Source organism: Branchiostoma lanceolatum, chromosome 13 (genome assembly GCF_035083965.1).
Source record: "Branchiostoma lanceolatum isolate klBraLanc5 chromosome 13, klBraLanc5.hap2, whole genome shotgun sequence".
Classification (NCBI taxonomy): Eukaryota; Metazoa; Chordata; class Leptocardii; order Amphioxiformes; family Branchiostomatidae; genus Branchiostoma; species Branchiostoma lanceolatum.
The window spans coordinates 12,284,430-12,297,688 of record NC_089734.1 but is presented as its reverse complement, the minus strand read 5'-3'; the positions used below and the strand labels follow the sequence as shown (position 1 = coordinate 12,297,688).

Sequence of the window (13,259 nt, the reverse complement as noted above, 5' to 3'; positions counted from 1 at the left end):
GGGTCCATCATATTTCTACCGGGGGCTCCGACACTCATTACCCTAGCGAGTGTAGGAGCCCATGTAGAAATAGGATGGCACCCAGGCTAAGATCTATTGGGCCTGTACTGACAAAGCACAGAAACAACAGTTACATTTTAGTAGGACCATAAGAAACTTCAAATAACAGCTTTATATGCCTCTCATATCCTAAATTTGTGTATGTATTGAAATCCTTGGGCAAATCTGCTATGTGGTAATATGATTTCATTCAGCAATATACAAACACAAAATAAATTCTTTACTTTTATAACAGAAAACAAATTCTGTTTGAGGTACAGTACATGCACACACAAAAATGTACATGCTTCTTTCTTTTACTGATCAACAATTTGGCAAAGACAATATTATGTACATACACTGTCAGGAATATCATTAAGTTTATTACAAATTCTTGCCCGAATGCTAGTTGCAAACAACAAACATGATTAAATATTTTAGGAATAACTACAATAAGAAACATGAGACTACTTAAATTTCAAATGCTAATGTTTTAAATGTAAACTTCTTGGCTTTGACTTCTTGTTTTGGAAACACTCTGAGTAAATGGAAAATGAAAGGCTATTCTTTATTTTTCTGTAATGGGCTCTGTGATGTTTATAGGTCTGAGTGTAGTTTTCTTTTCAATCCGTATATAAGCATGGAGAAATTACTAATAGATAATTAGATGTGAGTGCTAAAGCCCCTATCTTATCCGTGGCACGTTGACAACCTCGCTGCGATCCAGTAATTTGGCAGTGCTCAACGAATTTCATTGTTAGAAAAAAAATATTTTTAAGCTTTGTGTTTTTTTGTTGTGTTTTTGGTCGTACTTGTCCGTTACGCATGATATTCCACACGTGTGGTTTTGAGAGACAAAACAGTCTCCTGGCCCCCAGGATTCAAACCCAAAACCGGGCAGCCAGATCACAGGCACGCATGCTTTAACCACTAGGCTAAAAGGTCTAGCCCAGTTAGACTGGTAAGTTGGAGGCGCTTGAACCCCACTGTTACAGTAACACAAATCTTATTATTGGGTGGGCCGAATACTCTCTCTTCGCAGCCAGGGGCTGAATTGCGAGGAGCGCACATTTGGCGGGGCTAGATCGCAAGGGTCTGTAGCGACTGCCATTCGGCGCGCAGGTGACCTCAATACGACAATTGCCCCATGTGCGGTCATAGGACTGTCGGTTTTGAACCACTCACACCGGGAAGGACCCCTACTCTTTTAGATAAGTGCGGTGGGCTCTTTAACATGCTCAAGGCGTGACTCTCCTCAAACACGGGACCTCCATTTAACGTCCTATCCGAGGGACGTCCCTAACCGAAGCTAAGTACTCATTTCCACCTGAGTGTAGTGAGGAAAGTCGTGTAAAGTGCCTTTCCTAAGGGCACAACGTCAACAGGACAAATCAGGGAACCCCGGATTTGAACTCAGTATCTCTGGGTTCTGGAGCCAAACATCCTGCTACTGCGCCACCGCGACGTCACTTAAATCCAGTCTAGGACACAGTGATGACGCCAACATGATGAGTAGGAGGTGGATACACCAATCAAATGATTGATGAAGCTTTTAGCGCTAACTTACCACAAACATGGCTTTAATGGTTAAATATAGCTCTCTCCGTCTGAAGAACATACAGCACTTATGATGTCCCTCGTCAACGGCTTAATGTTTTGTACATCGTACATCATAATTAAATGCTGACATCATAATACAACCATCCCCTAATTCACAAGAAAGGAAACAAAAAAATGCACTTTTTATGTCAATAAACTACCTTGTGCCAATTTTCTTCCATGTTTTTTTCTTCCAAAGCGTTTCTATTTTCATTCTCACCACTATCCGCACCCCCACAATCTTTTGTAGTCGTTCTCTAAGCATCTAACAATCTGAATCAAAGTTGAATCTTTCAAGTTAAAATCTCTTTTACAAGGCAACAAAAGAACAAAGTAGCTGAAAGAGTGAATCGTGATTAAAAGATGATGCCATTATTGCCCCATTATCATACACATCCTTTGATGAGCAAGCATAACGTGTCATAAAAGAGATCATTAAGTGTTAGAAAAGGACATGATGGCTTTGAAGCATCCTGGAACTGCATTTAAGAGTTTGGAGATCAAAAGGAACATATTGCAAGAACCAACTTGAGAAAGATGCCGCTACTTCAAAGATTATCAAGCAAAGAAACCTTAAGAAATATTCCGGGTCGGGACCCGTTATTGTTTATCCTTCAGGCAAAGAATCGTACTTAAACCGCTTGATGTGCAGGTGCAAAATGTATACGGTGACATGAAAACAGACAGGGAAAGTGAAACAACAAAAAAAGGAATATCAGAATTAAACCTTCACTCACTCACTCACTATCCGGTTTAACATCTTATGTTACCTTGTAAGCATATTATTATAGCTGCTATATTTGTGCATACTAACCATGGCATGTATTGGTATCGGTAACTAGAATATGGAATGAAATATACATTTTGTACCACTCCTAAGCCGTATCTGAAGAGCTTCAAACAATATTCAGTTGAAAGAACTTCCGAAATTAGCACATAATTGTTTGCCAGGAAGAGAGTCCTTTGTTTGCAGAAGTACACATGACTTAAAACAACTGACCTGAAGGATTTGTTATCAGGGACACTTCACAACGTAACAGATTATGAAATGGATGATTTTATAAGTCATATCTGAAGATACATATACATGCTTGGAGAGAAATATAGCTACTTCAAACAAGACTTACAAGATCAATTGAATTTACAAATAATCACATAATCGTGCTTCCTTTGGGGCAAAGAGTGCTTTGATCTGCAAGAACACTGGCTACCATAAAACACACAAGATGGTACAATTGTTGAAGAAATACTTTTAAAAATCTAATGCACCTTTTCAGCAGTAAGTCACATGGGCAGACATTTTTGATACGGTAAATCATGAAATATTCACAGCAGTTTTATTTTTACAGTTTTCATGACAACACGATTTATGCGTTTTTTTGCTACAGTATTGTTTCAATCGTAAATTTAAAACACAGCTAAAATCTTCTTTTTCACTCCTATGGCTAAATTAAATCCCTGCAAAAATATACAAATTTACAGTATGTCCCTCTGCACTTGTTAATTAGGAAGTAGCAGGTCCCAAATGACATAATGAGGATATAATCAGCACCATAAAGTTGTTGATGGCACCCAAACACTTGATGAACTGCTATACAGTTATTTCTTCATTCAACTTGCATCATGATACACACTTTCTAAAAGTACACACAAATTCTACAAGCATAATGAAATGAAATGTAATACTAATACAGTACACATGTATCATAAATGTATGTGTACAATTGCAGTATTGTATTGTGTACTACTACCAATTTGAAAGTACTGCACATTGTATGTGTACTACCACAGTACTGTAAGTGTTGTACTATCACAGTACTGTTTTAATTTGTACTGTTATGGTACTGTATATTTGCCAACAGGTTCTCTTTCCATTGCTGTTCAGCATTCAGTAATAACTACTGATATAGCTATGCCAGGCACCCTAACACTACCACATTTGCAAAAAAAAGGATAAATCTAAAGAGTTTTAAAAATTTACCATTTAATATTCAGTAATCCCTGAGGTATGCACACTTCAGATATTAAGGTGTTAGACAAGACATTCTTGAGAAGGCCTTGACCATTTTCTTTAATGTAGCAGAATAGTATTAGTAGGTATTAGATTACCTGTTTGATAATCTTGGCCCCATTTGGATCTTTGAGGTTCACAGCAATACTCTGAAAATAAAAGGTGAAAAGCACTTTTATTTCAAATACATGTAGGTAATATTCAAACGGGTATCATTCACTAATTGACTTTGAAAGCCCACGATCTATTTTTACAAACCTTAAGAAGAAAAAAGGTACTGTCGCTTTTAGAGCAATTAATCCTCTGGGTCCTGGGTTTGTTTGAATAACTATTAGTAGTACAGTCTTATAATTGTTCTTAGTAAGAAGAATGTTTGGGAGCACAACTGTTGTTGATTTTGTTGTTAAATCTGTAATTTCAAGCTTACAAAAATACAATGTCATGTAATAAAGTTCACATCTTTTTGACAAATGGGGGGAAATTTTACTCTCCAAGCAGAGGAATGGCTCCAGATGGTTTTTCATGTGTTTTAGGCGTTTTTGTCTGGCTTTCTATTTTGTCCCATTTTCTTTATGTCGGCAAGCCATTGACTAGTAGTAGTATAACAAGTATAGCTTGGTGACATTAAGAAAAAGGGACAAAATAGAAAGCCCGGCAGAAACACCTAAAAACACGTCAAAAAACAGCCAGAGCCATTGCTCTGCTTGGAGAGTAGGGAAATTTTTGTTTCTCCCATCAAGCAAAGCCCTCAGGTATTATGGTACCTTCTTGTTCCTGTTAACTGATAGAAAGTAGGCACTCTCTGTTCCACAGAAGGGTGGACCCCAGGACCGCGTGTCATCTCCTGTGTCTGTAAAAGAAAAAGACAAGACATTCAGAGATGGCAGACTTCACCCCCTTACCCAAACTGCTTAATGTGGCCCTTCCAGTCCCACAGACAAAATTTTTGATGGATGGAACCTACAAAATCAAAATTATTCTATATTTCACTCTTTGAGCACTTTTCCAACAGTCATTTTTGTAAAGGTCTTTGTACATCTTTTTATTATCCTCTCTCTTATGCTTTTTTTCATTTTCACATCCTGCAAAGATCATACAGGGTTATCAACTATGTCTACATTTTTAAACAGAGATGATCCTGAAAAAATGCAAAGAGGACTTAATACCAGTGAAAGCACCAAGCTTCTTGTTTGATGACAAAACTTTCAAGTGAAGCTTCAAAAGACCAAGGAGGTTGAAAAGATACAGAGTGAGCAGAGTTAGTCAAAACATTGAACTGTGACTTGCTAGGTCTAAAGACCACCTACCAACACTTTCGCCTAACTTGACAACCCACTATGAGTTGCAGACAGAGCAGTCTGCCTAACTAGTTAGACATTAAAAGGGTCATTGCCCTTCATGGTCTAGGAAAGTCTTGCAGTGGTTCTGTTTTGTGTTTTTGTAGGTTTTCAAAAGTAAAGGAACATCAAGCAGATTTCAATAATTTTTGACATGAGGGTGGGTTTTGTGTAATCTAAAGCTTTTGGAACCCTGGTGTTTTCTTTTGGTACTGCAACAGTTCATATCTCGAATTGTTGACAATTGTCTTTCCATCCACATGACATCTAAAACTGTACAATACATTAAAACATGTGGCTCATAAGGGTTTATTACTGACAGGAAAATGGAGGTATAGTGTTTGGTGTGTCTGTATGTGTGTGTGTCTGTCTGTCTGTGTGTGTGTGTGACTGTTTCCAGAAGTCAGCATAACTCAAGAACCTCTGGATAGATTACAATGATATTTGGTATGTGGGTAGGTCTTGGGAAGACAAACGACAAGGTCAATTTTGGGCCCCTTGGTATGTGACCTTGTTACATTTGTCTTATCATGACTCAAGGTGTAGAAGTCCAAGTTAGTGAATCAACCTGGTACTGGTATCAACCTTGGTAAATGGGTCACGTATATCTGATCCAGACTGGTCCCTGCACAGATTAGAGTGGAGTTCTTCATAAACTGTGAAAACCTGAGGGGTAACACGGAACAGCAGGCCCCTGACAGCTATGGCAGGACGATATGATGAAAGAGCAGGGTTCTCGCCAGGGCAGTTAAGCACTGTGATTTGGGCCCCTATGCTGTGTTTCAACAAGGACATTTATAATGTCCTTGGTTTCAATCAGCATATAGGTGGGGTGGCATTTCTGCTGTTTTGCAACAAAAATAAAATTTTGGTCATTAATGTATCCCTCAAAATGCAAGAAAATACTAGTGTTTCTGAGGATCATAAATTCCACAATCTTCAGGGCAAGGACCCCCCTATAGCTACAATACCCCTGCCTGCGGCCCTCACCCTAGCACCTTTAGCGCTCGCAAGGCGGCTTCACCACACTAAGATGACGGTAAGAACCCTGAAGAGGACTTGTAATACGCCTCAGTCAACCCGACCCACGTTATATAACTCTTCTAGGTTGTTGTATCACTTGTATAGCTATGGGCACATTGCAAAAATCTATGTCCGACCAAGATTTTTCAAACTTTACTTTTAATCGATAGGGCACTTGGTGGGTATATTTGGCACCCCATTCTCTACTGGTTACAGAGTTAGGCAGCAGGGAGAAGGTTAAGATTTTTAGTATAAGATAGCTATAGAATTTCAGATTCAACCTCTGTAGAGAGGTAGTAAGTATTGAGATTTTGCCGACAATCTACTTTATTCTATGTTGGGTATGACATTTGAGTTTTTTATCTTAGACTTATGACTGCATTCACTTATCATTGCTGTTTCCTACAAGTTGCATTCCTGCACATACATGTAGAAGTCATCAGTGCCAAGATGGATGTTTTAAAAAGATAATTAGCAGGAAATACAGATTGTGCCAACAATTTAGGAACAGGTGGGCATTCCTTATATCTATGTAATGTGATATTATAATAATAAGTCTGTCTATCTGCTACTTTTGACACACACACACTCACACGGACACATACACACTCACACACACATACACACACACACACGCACACACATACAGAGGCACAAACACACACACACACACATACACACACAGACATACACAGATACAAACACATACACACACACATATACACACACACATACACACACACACAGAGGCGAAAAAAAACACATACACATATAACATTCATGTATTCAGTTATCAAGCACACCTTACTTTTTGTTGTTCTCAGAAAGCACTTATCAATTAATGCAGGCGATATATTAGCCCAAGTCAATGTCTACAGTACAAAAATACATTCCTCATTTAGCAGTAATGCTGTACGGTATAAATGAAATGTCTGACAGACACCGAAACGTCAGCAGGTGAGATTACCTGGTTTTGTTAAAAGAAACTCCAAATATCCAGAATAACTGACAGTTACAAACTAAGTTCTCTACTACATCTTAACATGGAATATCTTACCTGGTCTCTCCACTTTAATGACCTCTGCTCCGAGGTCACCAAGGATCATAGTGGCAAAAGGCCCGGCCAAGACCCTGTGAACAGCCAAGAAAAGGTGTATGAGTCTTAACCTTAACTTAAAGGTAAAGGTAGTCCCATAGTCTTTTTGAGGCTGTAGGGGCAGCGGGTTGTTATCCACTGTGTCTAGGGCACAGTATTGAAAAGCAGAGCCCAACCCTCTCCTTCCACCACCTTTTACCTCCCCAACCGAAGACAAGTTTTTACCCATTTTACACCTGGGTGGAGTAAGGAAATCCGTGTAAAGTGCCTTTACAACATCGGTGCCATGTCAGGGGATTCAAACCCAGGACCTCTGGGTTCTGGGCCAAACACCCTAACCGTAATGCAAACAGGACTCCACTATGAGACTTAACTTTACAAACTCACTTTTGTACACTGATATCTTTATATAGCAAATGAGAGAGACTGCAACATCGTATGATGTCATGGGCTTCACTCAACAACACTAAGATCATCAAAAGTTCTTCTCTTAGCCTATTCATTAATGAAATACAATAATACCGGTGTCTCACAAGCTATACATGTAGAAATGGAGATGGGCACCATACAATAGACTAAAAGGTGTGGAAAGGCTTTTAACAGCATCTAACATTGTATTATCCTTAGTTTTGGACAGAAAAATACAGCTATTAAAGTATAACCTGAAAAAAAGAACAGAAGTCAAGATACTATTTATGCTGAAGTTGGGCACATTATACTGATTTTCCATAAGATATGCTCAATGCAGCAAATACATAAAATCTCAAGTCAATAGTATTGAGTGTTGAGTTGCAGAAACTAAAGCTAATGTATGCAACATTTCAGCATCAATCAACTTAAGACTAATAAAAGAGCTTACACTAGTTACAGAAAAAAAAGATGACATCACAAAGTCAAACGACTGTCTTAAAAGCCATCTTAAGAATGCGAGAAGAAACAGTAAAACAACCTACCAAGAAAATAACAAGTCCGAAAGTTCGGAAACTATAGCAGCACTCCATCACCCATCCAAGCACACCCTGTCTGGAAACGTCCAAAGGATTTACATCGTAAAAGAAAACCGCTGTCCAAGCAAATCCTGTCTCATGGAAAAGATCCAAATAAAAATACTCCAACTAATACTGGCAACATAAAGATAAAAAACCTGCGTCTTAAAACTAGACAAGCTTGAAACTTTGGCAGACTAGAAAAAAATGCTTGAAACTTTGGCAGACTAGAAAAAAATTTGACAATCTAGAAGATTAATGTAGAAGTCGAAGGGAAAACAGCTTTCCTCCTTGACTGACTACCCTGCGGTAAGCTGCTAGACTTGAACATCGTCCAAGAGGGTCTGGGTTTCGGCTTCTTAAAGGGACAATCCTGTCTCTACTCCGTATAGTTGCCTGGCAGCCTGATTTTGCGGTGGTCACAACTCCAAGTCTGGGTCAGACATAACAAAGATGACATCCTCCTATGATTACTGAACACACTCAGGCACTGTCTCAGAAGGTCTGCATTCACTCAAAAAGAAACCAAACTTATGATCAACTGAAGAAATTTTGGAAACTTAACTTTGATCATTCAGTCAAACCTGTACAAGTGACCACCTCTATATAAGGACCACCTGGCCAATGTGACCACTTTTGGTGGATAATTTTTCCCATTGACACAAGTGTTAAGACTTCTGTATAGTGACCACCGGTCCATATAGACCAGATTTTCTTGGTCCCCTGAGTGGTCTTCTTGAGCAGTTTTGACCTTATGGCTCTCTATTGTTAATTTACCAATTTTACATTTTGTATCATACATGATAGGAAGGCTGGCTTTTTCCTTACAATTTGGCATCCCATTTGCTATGATCATACATGCGCCAAACGTTGTTAATGTTTGGCACAAAAGATTATTGTACAGGAAAACAAGACGCAAACAGATCATCGTTTGGAGATGTAAGGCCTTTGGTCCTGCATATGGAGGCAGCTCAGTCACCAAACTTCTGCACATAAAAGAACCCAACACACTTATCAGGAAGAATAGGAGTGAACTGGTGTGAGTAACACTAGCTTTGTAAGGTCATCGACCCTTAGTACCTTGTGAACTTGAATGTAAGCAAATCCTAACTTGGATACTGGAATACTTTATTTCCCCCAAGTACTGTAAATGCAGAAATGTTCGCGGTGGTTTTACATTCACGGTTTTTGCAGAAACGTTTCACCGCGAATTTAAAACCAATAAGAACATTTTTGTCCAATACTGTAGCAGTATCTGACTATAGCGCTGCCGCAAACATAAAACCACCGCAAACACTCCATTTTCGCCTTAGCGCGAAATAAAAACCACACGAACTTAAATGCATTTACAGTATGGTGAAGCAAAGAATGTTACATGTGCTTGTCCCAACGTGGGGACATTATACTAAAGGCTCACGTCTTTTCTTACAAAAGTGGATGACCCAAGTTCACAACCACCTGTGTTTACACCGAACTTCCGCAACCCTCCCCGTCGGCATCACCAGAGATCTGGGCTGCGAGCCTGGCAGCCCGGCAAGATTTACACAAAGTCTCTGACCTTGTAAAAGACTGTGGGAGATTTACATAGCATGGGTCTGGTCACATCATACAATGTATCTAACCCATTTACTATTCTCCTAAGCAACCCACAGGCATTCCTAAAGCCAAGGTACAGACTAAACACAGGAGGACCTCTGGAAAATTTGCTACAGGGCTCGAAATTTATTTTTTTTAGGAATAGGTGCAATGGTGCACCTTAAACTTTTAGGTGCACAGAAAAAGATTTTGGTGCACATCAACATATTAAGATTAAATAGAATGTTATCAAACCATACAAAATGTAATTGCCAACCCTACTGCCTCTATAATTCTATGGCTCACTTCAAAATTTCAAACAAGTAGTACAACAAAGGTTTGCTTTTTCTGATTCTTAGATTTAAAGAATATTCTAAGCACTAGAATACAATAGTTACGCCATAGCCTACAAAAAATATCTAGGTGCACTCGTCTGGTGAACCCACGGTAAATGAATTGGGTGCACAGCTCCAATTTTGGGTGCACAAAGGTGCACATGCACCCAGTACTGAAAGTGCAGAAATGTTTGCGGTGGTTTTATCTTCGTGATTTTTGCGGTGAACTCTTCAGCGCGATGCAAAACTATTTGCCCACCTATAACTGTAGCGCTGACTATTGTTTCAAATGCGAATTTAAAACTTTAAAACCACGCAAACTTAAATGCGTTTACAGTATTTTGAGCCCTGTGCTGGGTCCAGATGCCCTTCTCATGTGGTTTGTCTGCAGCATTATTTGGAATAGTTGTGGGCAGGCCAAGAAACCGCAAAGCCTGAAGACATGCTGCTTCAGCCATCTCTATTTACATCTATCTAAAGCCGGGAAGGTCGGCCAAGGCTACTAGTATGTAATCTTCATCTGGTTTTGATTGATAGATGGCCAGAGAGAATTCAATCAAGTCAGTCAGTTTAGTAAGAAACTTGCTAACGCAGACACGACTAGCATCCACATGGTGGCCTTGCGGTTAGGGTTGTTGACTTAGAATCTAAAGGTTCTGGGTTCAAATCCCTATTAGTAGGTTCGAGTCTCCAGCAGCTCTAGATCGATATGCCATTGGGAAAGGCACTTAACACCTTTGTTCTCAATCAACTGAAGTGAAAATCGTTAGAAACATCCTCACGGATGGGGTGTAAAGCCAGGGGTCCCTTGTTTTGAGGAGAGACACACCTCAAGTGCATTTATCCATAAGAGTACTGGGGTCCATACCAGTGTGAGTGGATCAACCTTGTATCAATCTGGTCTTATATAGCTTGTACTTCACATACTGTTACAGTAACAGTGGGGTTCAAGCACCGGACCTTTTAGCCTAATGGTTAGAGTGTTGGGTTCATTGGCTGACAGCCCAGGTTCAGCACGGGTTTGAATCCCAGGAGCCGGGAGACTGTTCTAGCGGCCTCTTATGTTTCATGATCAGTGACAAAACTGGTGTGTTACAGACTTACAGCACTTAACAGTGTTTTGCCAATGCAAACAAACAAAAGAAGTACATGACTCATGAGATTTAGGCAGTTCCTTTCTTAGTTGGTAGCAATGGTAGCAAAAAGCTGCGTCAAACCTTGGAATTTAATTGCCTATTGTGAAGCAATGCAATATGCCTTACCTTGTCAGGTCTAACACCCTGATGCCACTCAGGGGTAGATCTGCTGCCACACTGCTGAAACATCCTGCAGAAACAAGAACATGGGAATGATATTAAATCATAACTGCACAAGTTTGAGCTCAATCCATTTTAACTTAATGAAAAGAGTCTATTTGCACTCTTCCCCTGGTCTGAAGACACCTAAGGACAGACAATATATACAGGTTCTGGGAACTATCTGCCAATGTGTTTCATCCAGGAAGGTCATCCTGGTTGAAGCTCAATTCTTCTTCCGGAAGGGACAAAAAATAAGAGTCCTGTGATTCGAGGAGGTACCTCTTTACGCAGATGGGTACCTACTGGCTGTATTTCCGATGAACAGTGGAGCATGGCATCCTAGCTAAGAAATGCAACCCTTTCCGGTGGAAGTTGAAAGTTGAGCATTACAACAGCTTTTAATCCAGGTATAGTCAGAGTCTAAGCTGGTGTGCTACGCCGAAGAGCGGTTATACCGACTATACAGCGAGATACAGATATAGAGTCACTATCTACTAGACCACACACCACACACACTCCCATGGAGTCCTTCAGCTGCAGGCTGCAGTGCTCCCTTATCATTGACCCCACTTGAGCGGTAGGATTGGCATGCGCCTACAGTTTGAAAGGAAACTGCTGGGGGGCTAGCCCTATTCCATATAAAGAGCACACAAAATTCAAAGAATCCTGATCTTTCTGGAATCAAAATTTCCTGTGGGTTGAAAATCTTTTTGACTGCGATGCTTTCAACTTTCCACACATCTCTGTATAAATGTTAACCCCTGTACATAAACTGTTGTATTCACTCGCACTTCACACACACACACACACACACATACACACACATATGTAGTGACAGACACACACAATATCTTTGAATGATGCACCTAGCCTACAAGTAATTGATGGCCATGAACTTGTCAAAAACACTGATACACGGAGGAAAAATTATCTGATTCAACGTCCAAGCCTTCTGCCCTTCAACTTGTTTATCTAACAGTTACCCCCCTCCCCTTTTGAACTTTGTCATCACTTCCTGAACTTTCACATTTGAAGCGTACATCAACCACGCACATCCAATGTCTTACATTTGTCGCTGAAATCTCTCTAAAAGCTACATATTGTAGACTTTGACATCATATATGACTTCTTGGCGTATTAGTGTGCTTTGAGTTGCAGGCAGAACTTTGCAACGCTAAGAAATCAAAGACACGCCAACTTAAAAAGCGCGCCAGATTTTCGGACATTTAAATTTTCATAGCTTCACAGTACAATAAAACTCGACACAACGATCGCATGCGTACAAAATTAAGATAAGAATGGTGATAAAGTCCTAGGAGTATATAGAATCGTCACGATTGGGTAGAAAAGAAGGGATAATGGCATACTTCTGGTTTGAAATCTGGGCAGGAGCAGACGATGTGCCATTTTCACAGCAGCAGACGCCATTTTGATGACGACATCAGAGGATGACGTCAGTACTGCAGTTCACATCGAACCAGATAGGGGGCGCCTACAACTAAAATTGCGCGTATACTTGATGAAAAAAATTGTTTTCCTCCGCTCGATTGATATTTTGAGTACGCATAAGCTTCACAGAAAATCACGACCTTGGAATCGATATACTTAAATATTTCTTGATATCATTTCGCGCCATACAGAGAAGTTTTGATGCTATTGTTTATTCAATATTCCCATGTTATAATATGGCCGGCCTTGCTAACCCGAAACCCAAAACTAATATTCTCAAATAAACAAAGGTCTTGGCGAAAATTAGACAGTTCTATTTTTACAGTGTCCGGATGGGGTTTTCTATTTGCAATCGTAACATTCATTTTATAAGGTCATTATGTCATCTCATTAATAATGTAAGATGCTATTACTAATATTACTTTGAGCACCTTTTTTCTCAGAGCTAACAATAGCTAATGCAAATGTAATTGGAGAGAAGTCATCAAACGTCACATTCATACAAGATAAC

At 39.7% G+C, this 13,259-nt stretch overlaps 1 protein-coding gene across 1 annotated transcript in view; it reads right to left on the bottom strand.

Moving 5' to 3' along the window:
* LOC136447286 (succinate--hydroxymethylglutarate CoA-transferase-like) overlaps positions 1-12,769 on the bottom strand; it is a 51,603-nt gene extending 38,834 nt beyond the window's left edge. The window contains exons 1-5 of the mRNA XM_066446016.1: positions 12,667-12,769; positions 11,264-11,327; positions 7,067-7,140; positions 4,414-4,499; positions 3,748-3,798 (exon numbers count right to left, since the gene is read on the bottom strand). Coding sequence (XP_066302113.1) covers positions 3,748-3,798; positions 4,414-4,499; positions 7,067-7,140; positions 11,264-11,327; positions 12,667-12,727 — 336 coding nt within the window. The 5' untranslated portion in view covers positions 12,728-12,769. The remainder of the gene's footprint in view (positions 1-3,747; positions 3,799-4,413; positions 4,500-7,066; positions 7,141-11,263; positions 11,328-12,666) is intronic.
* Between the last annotated feature and the right edge of the window lie 490 nt (positions 12,770-13,259).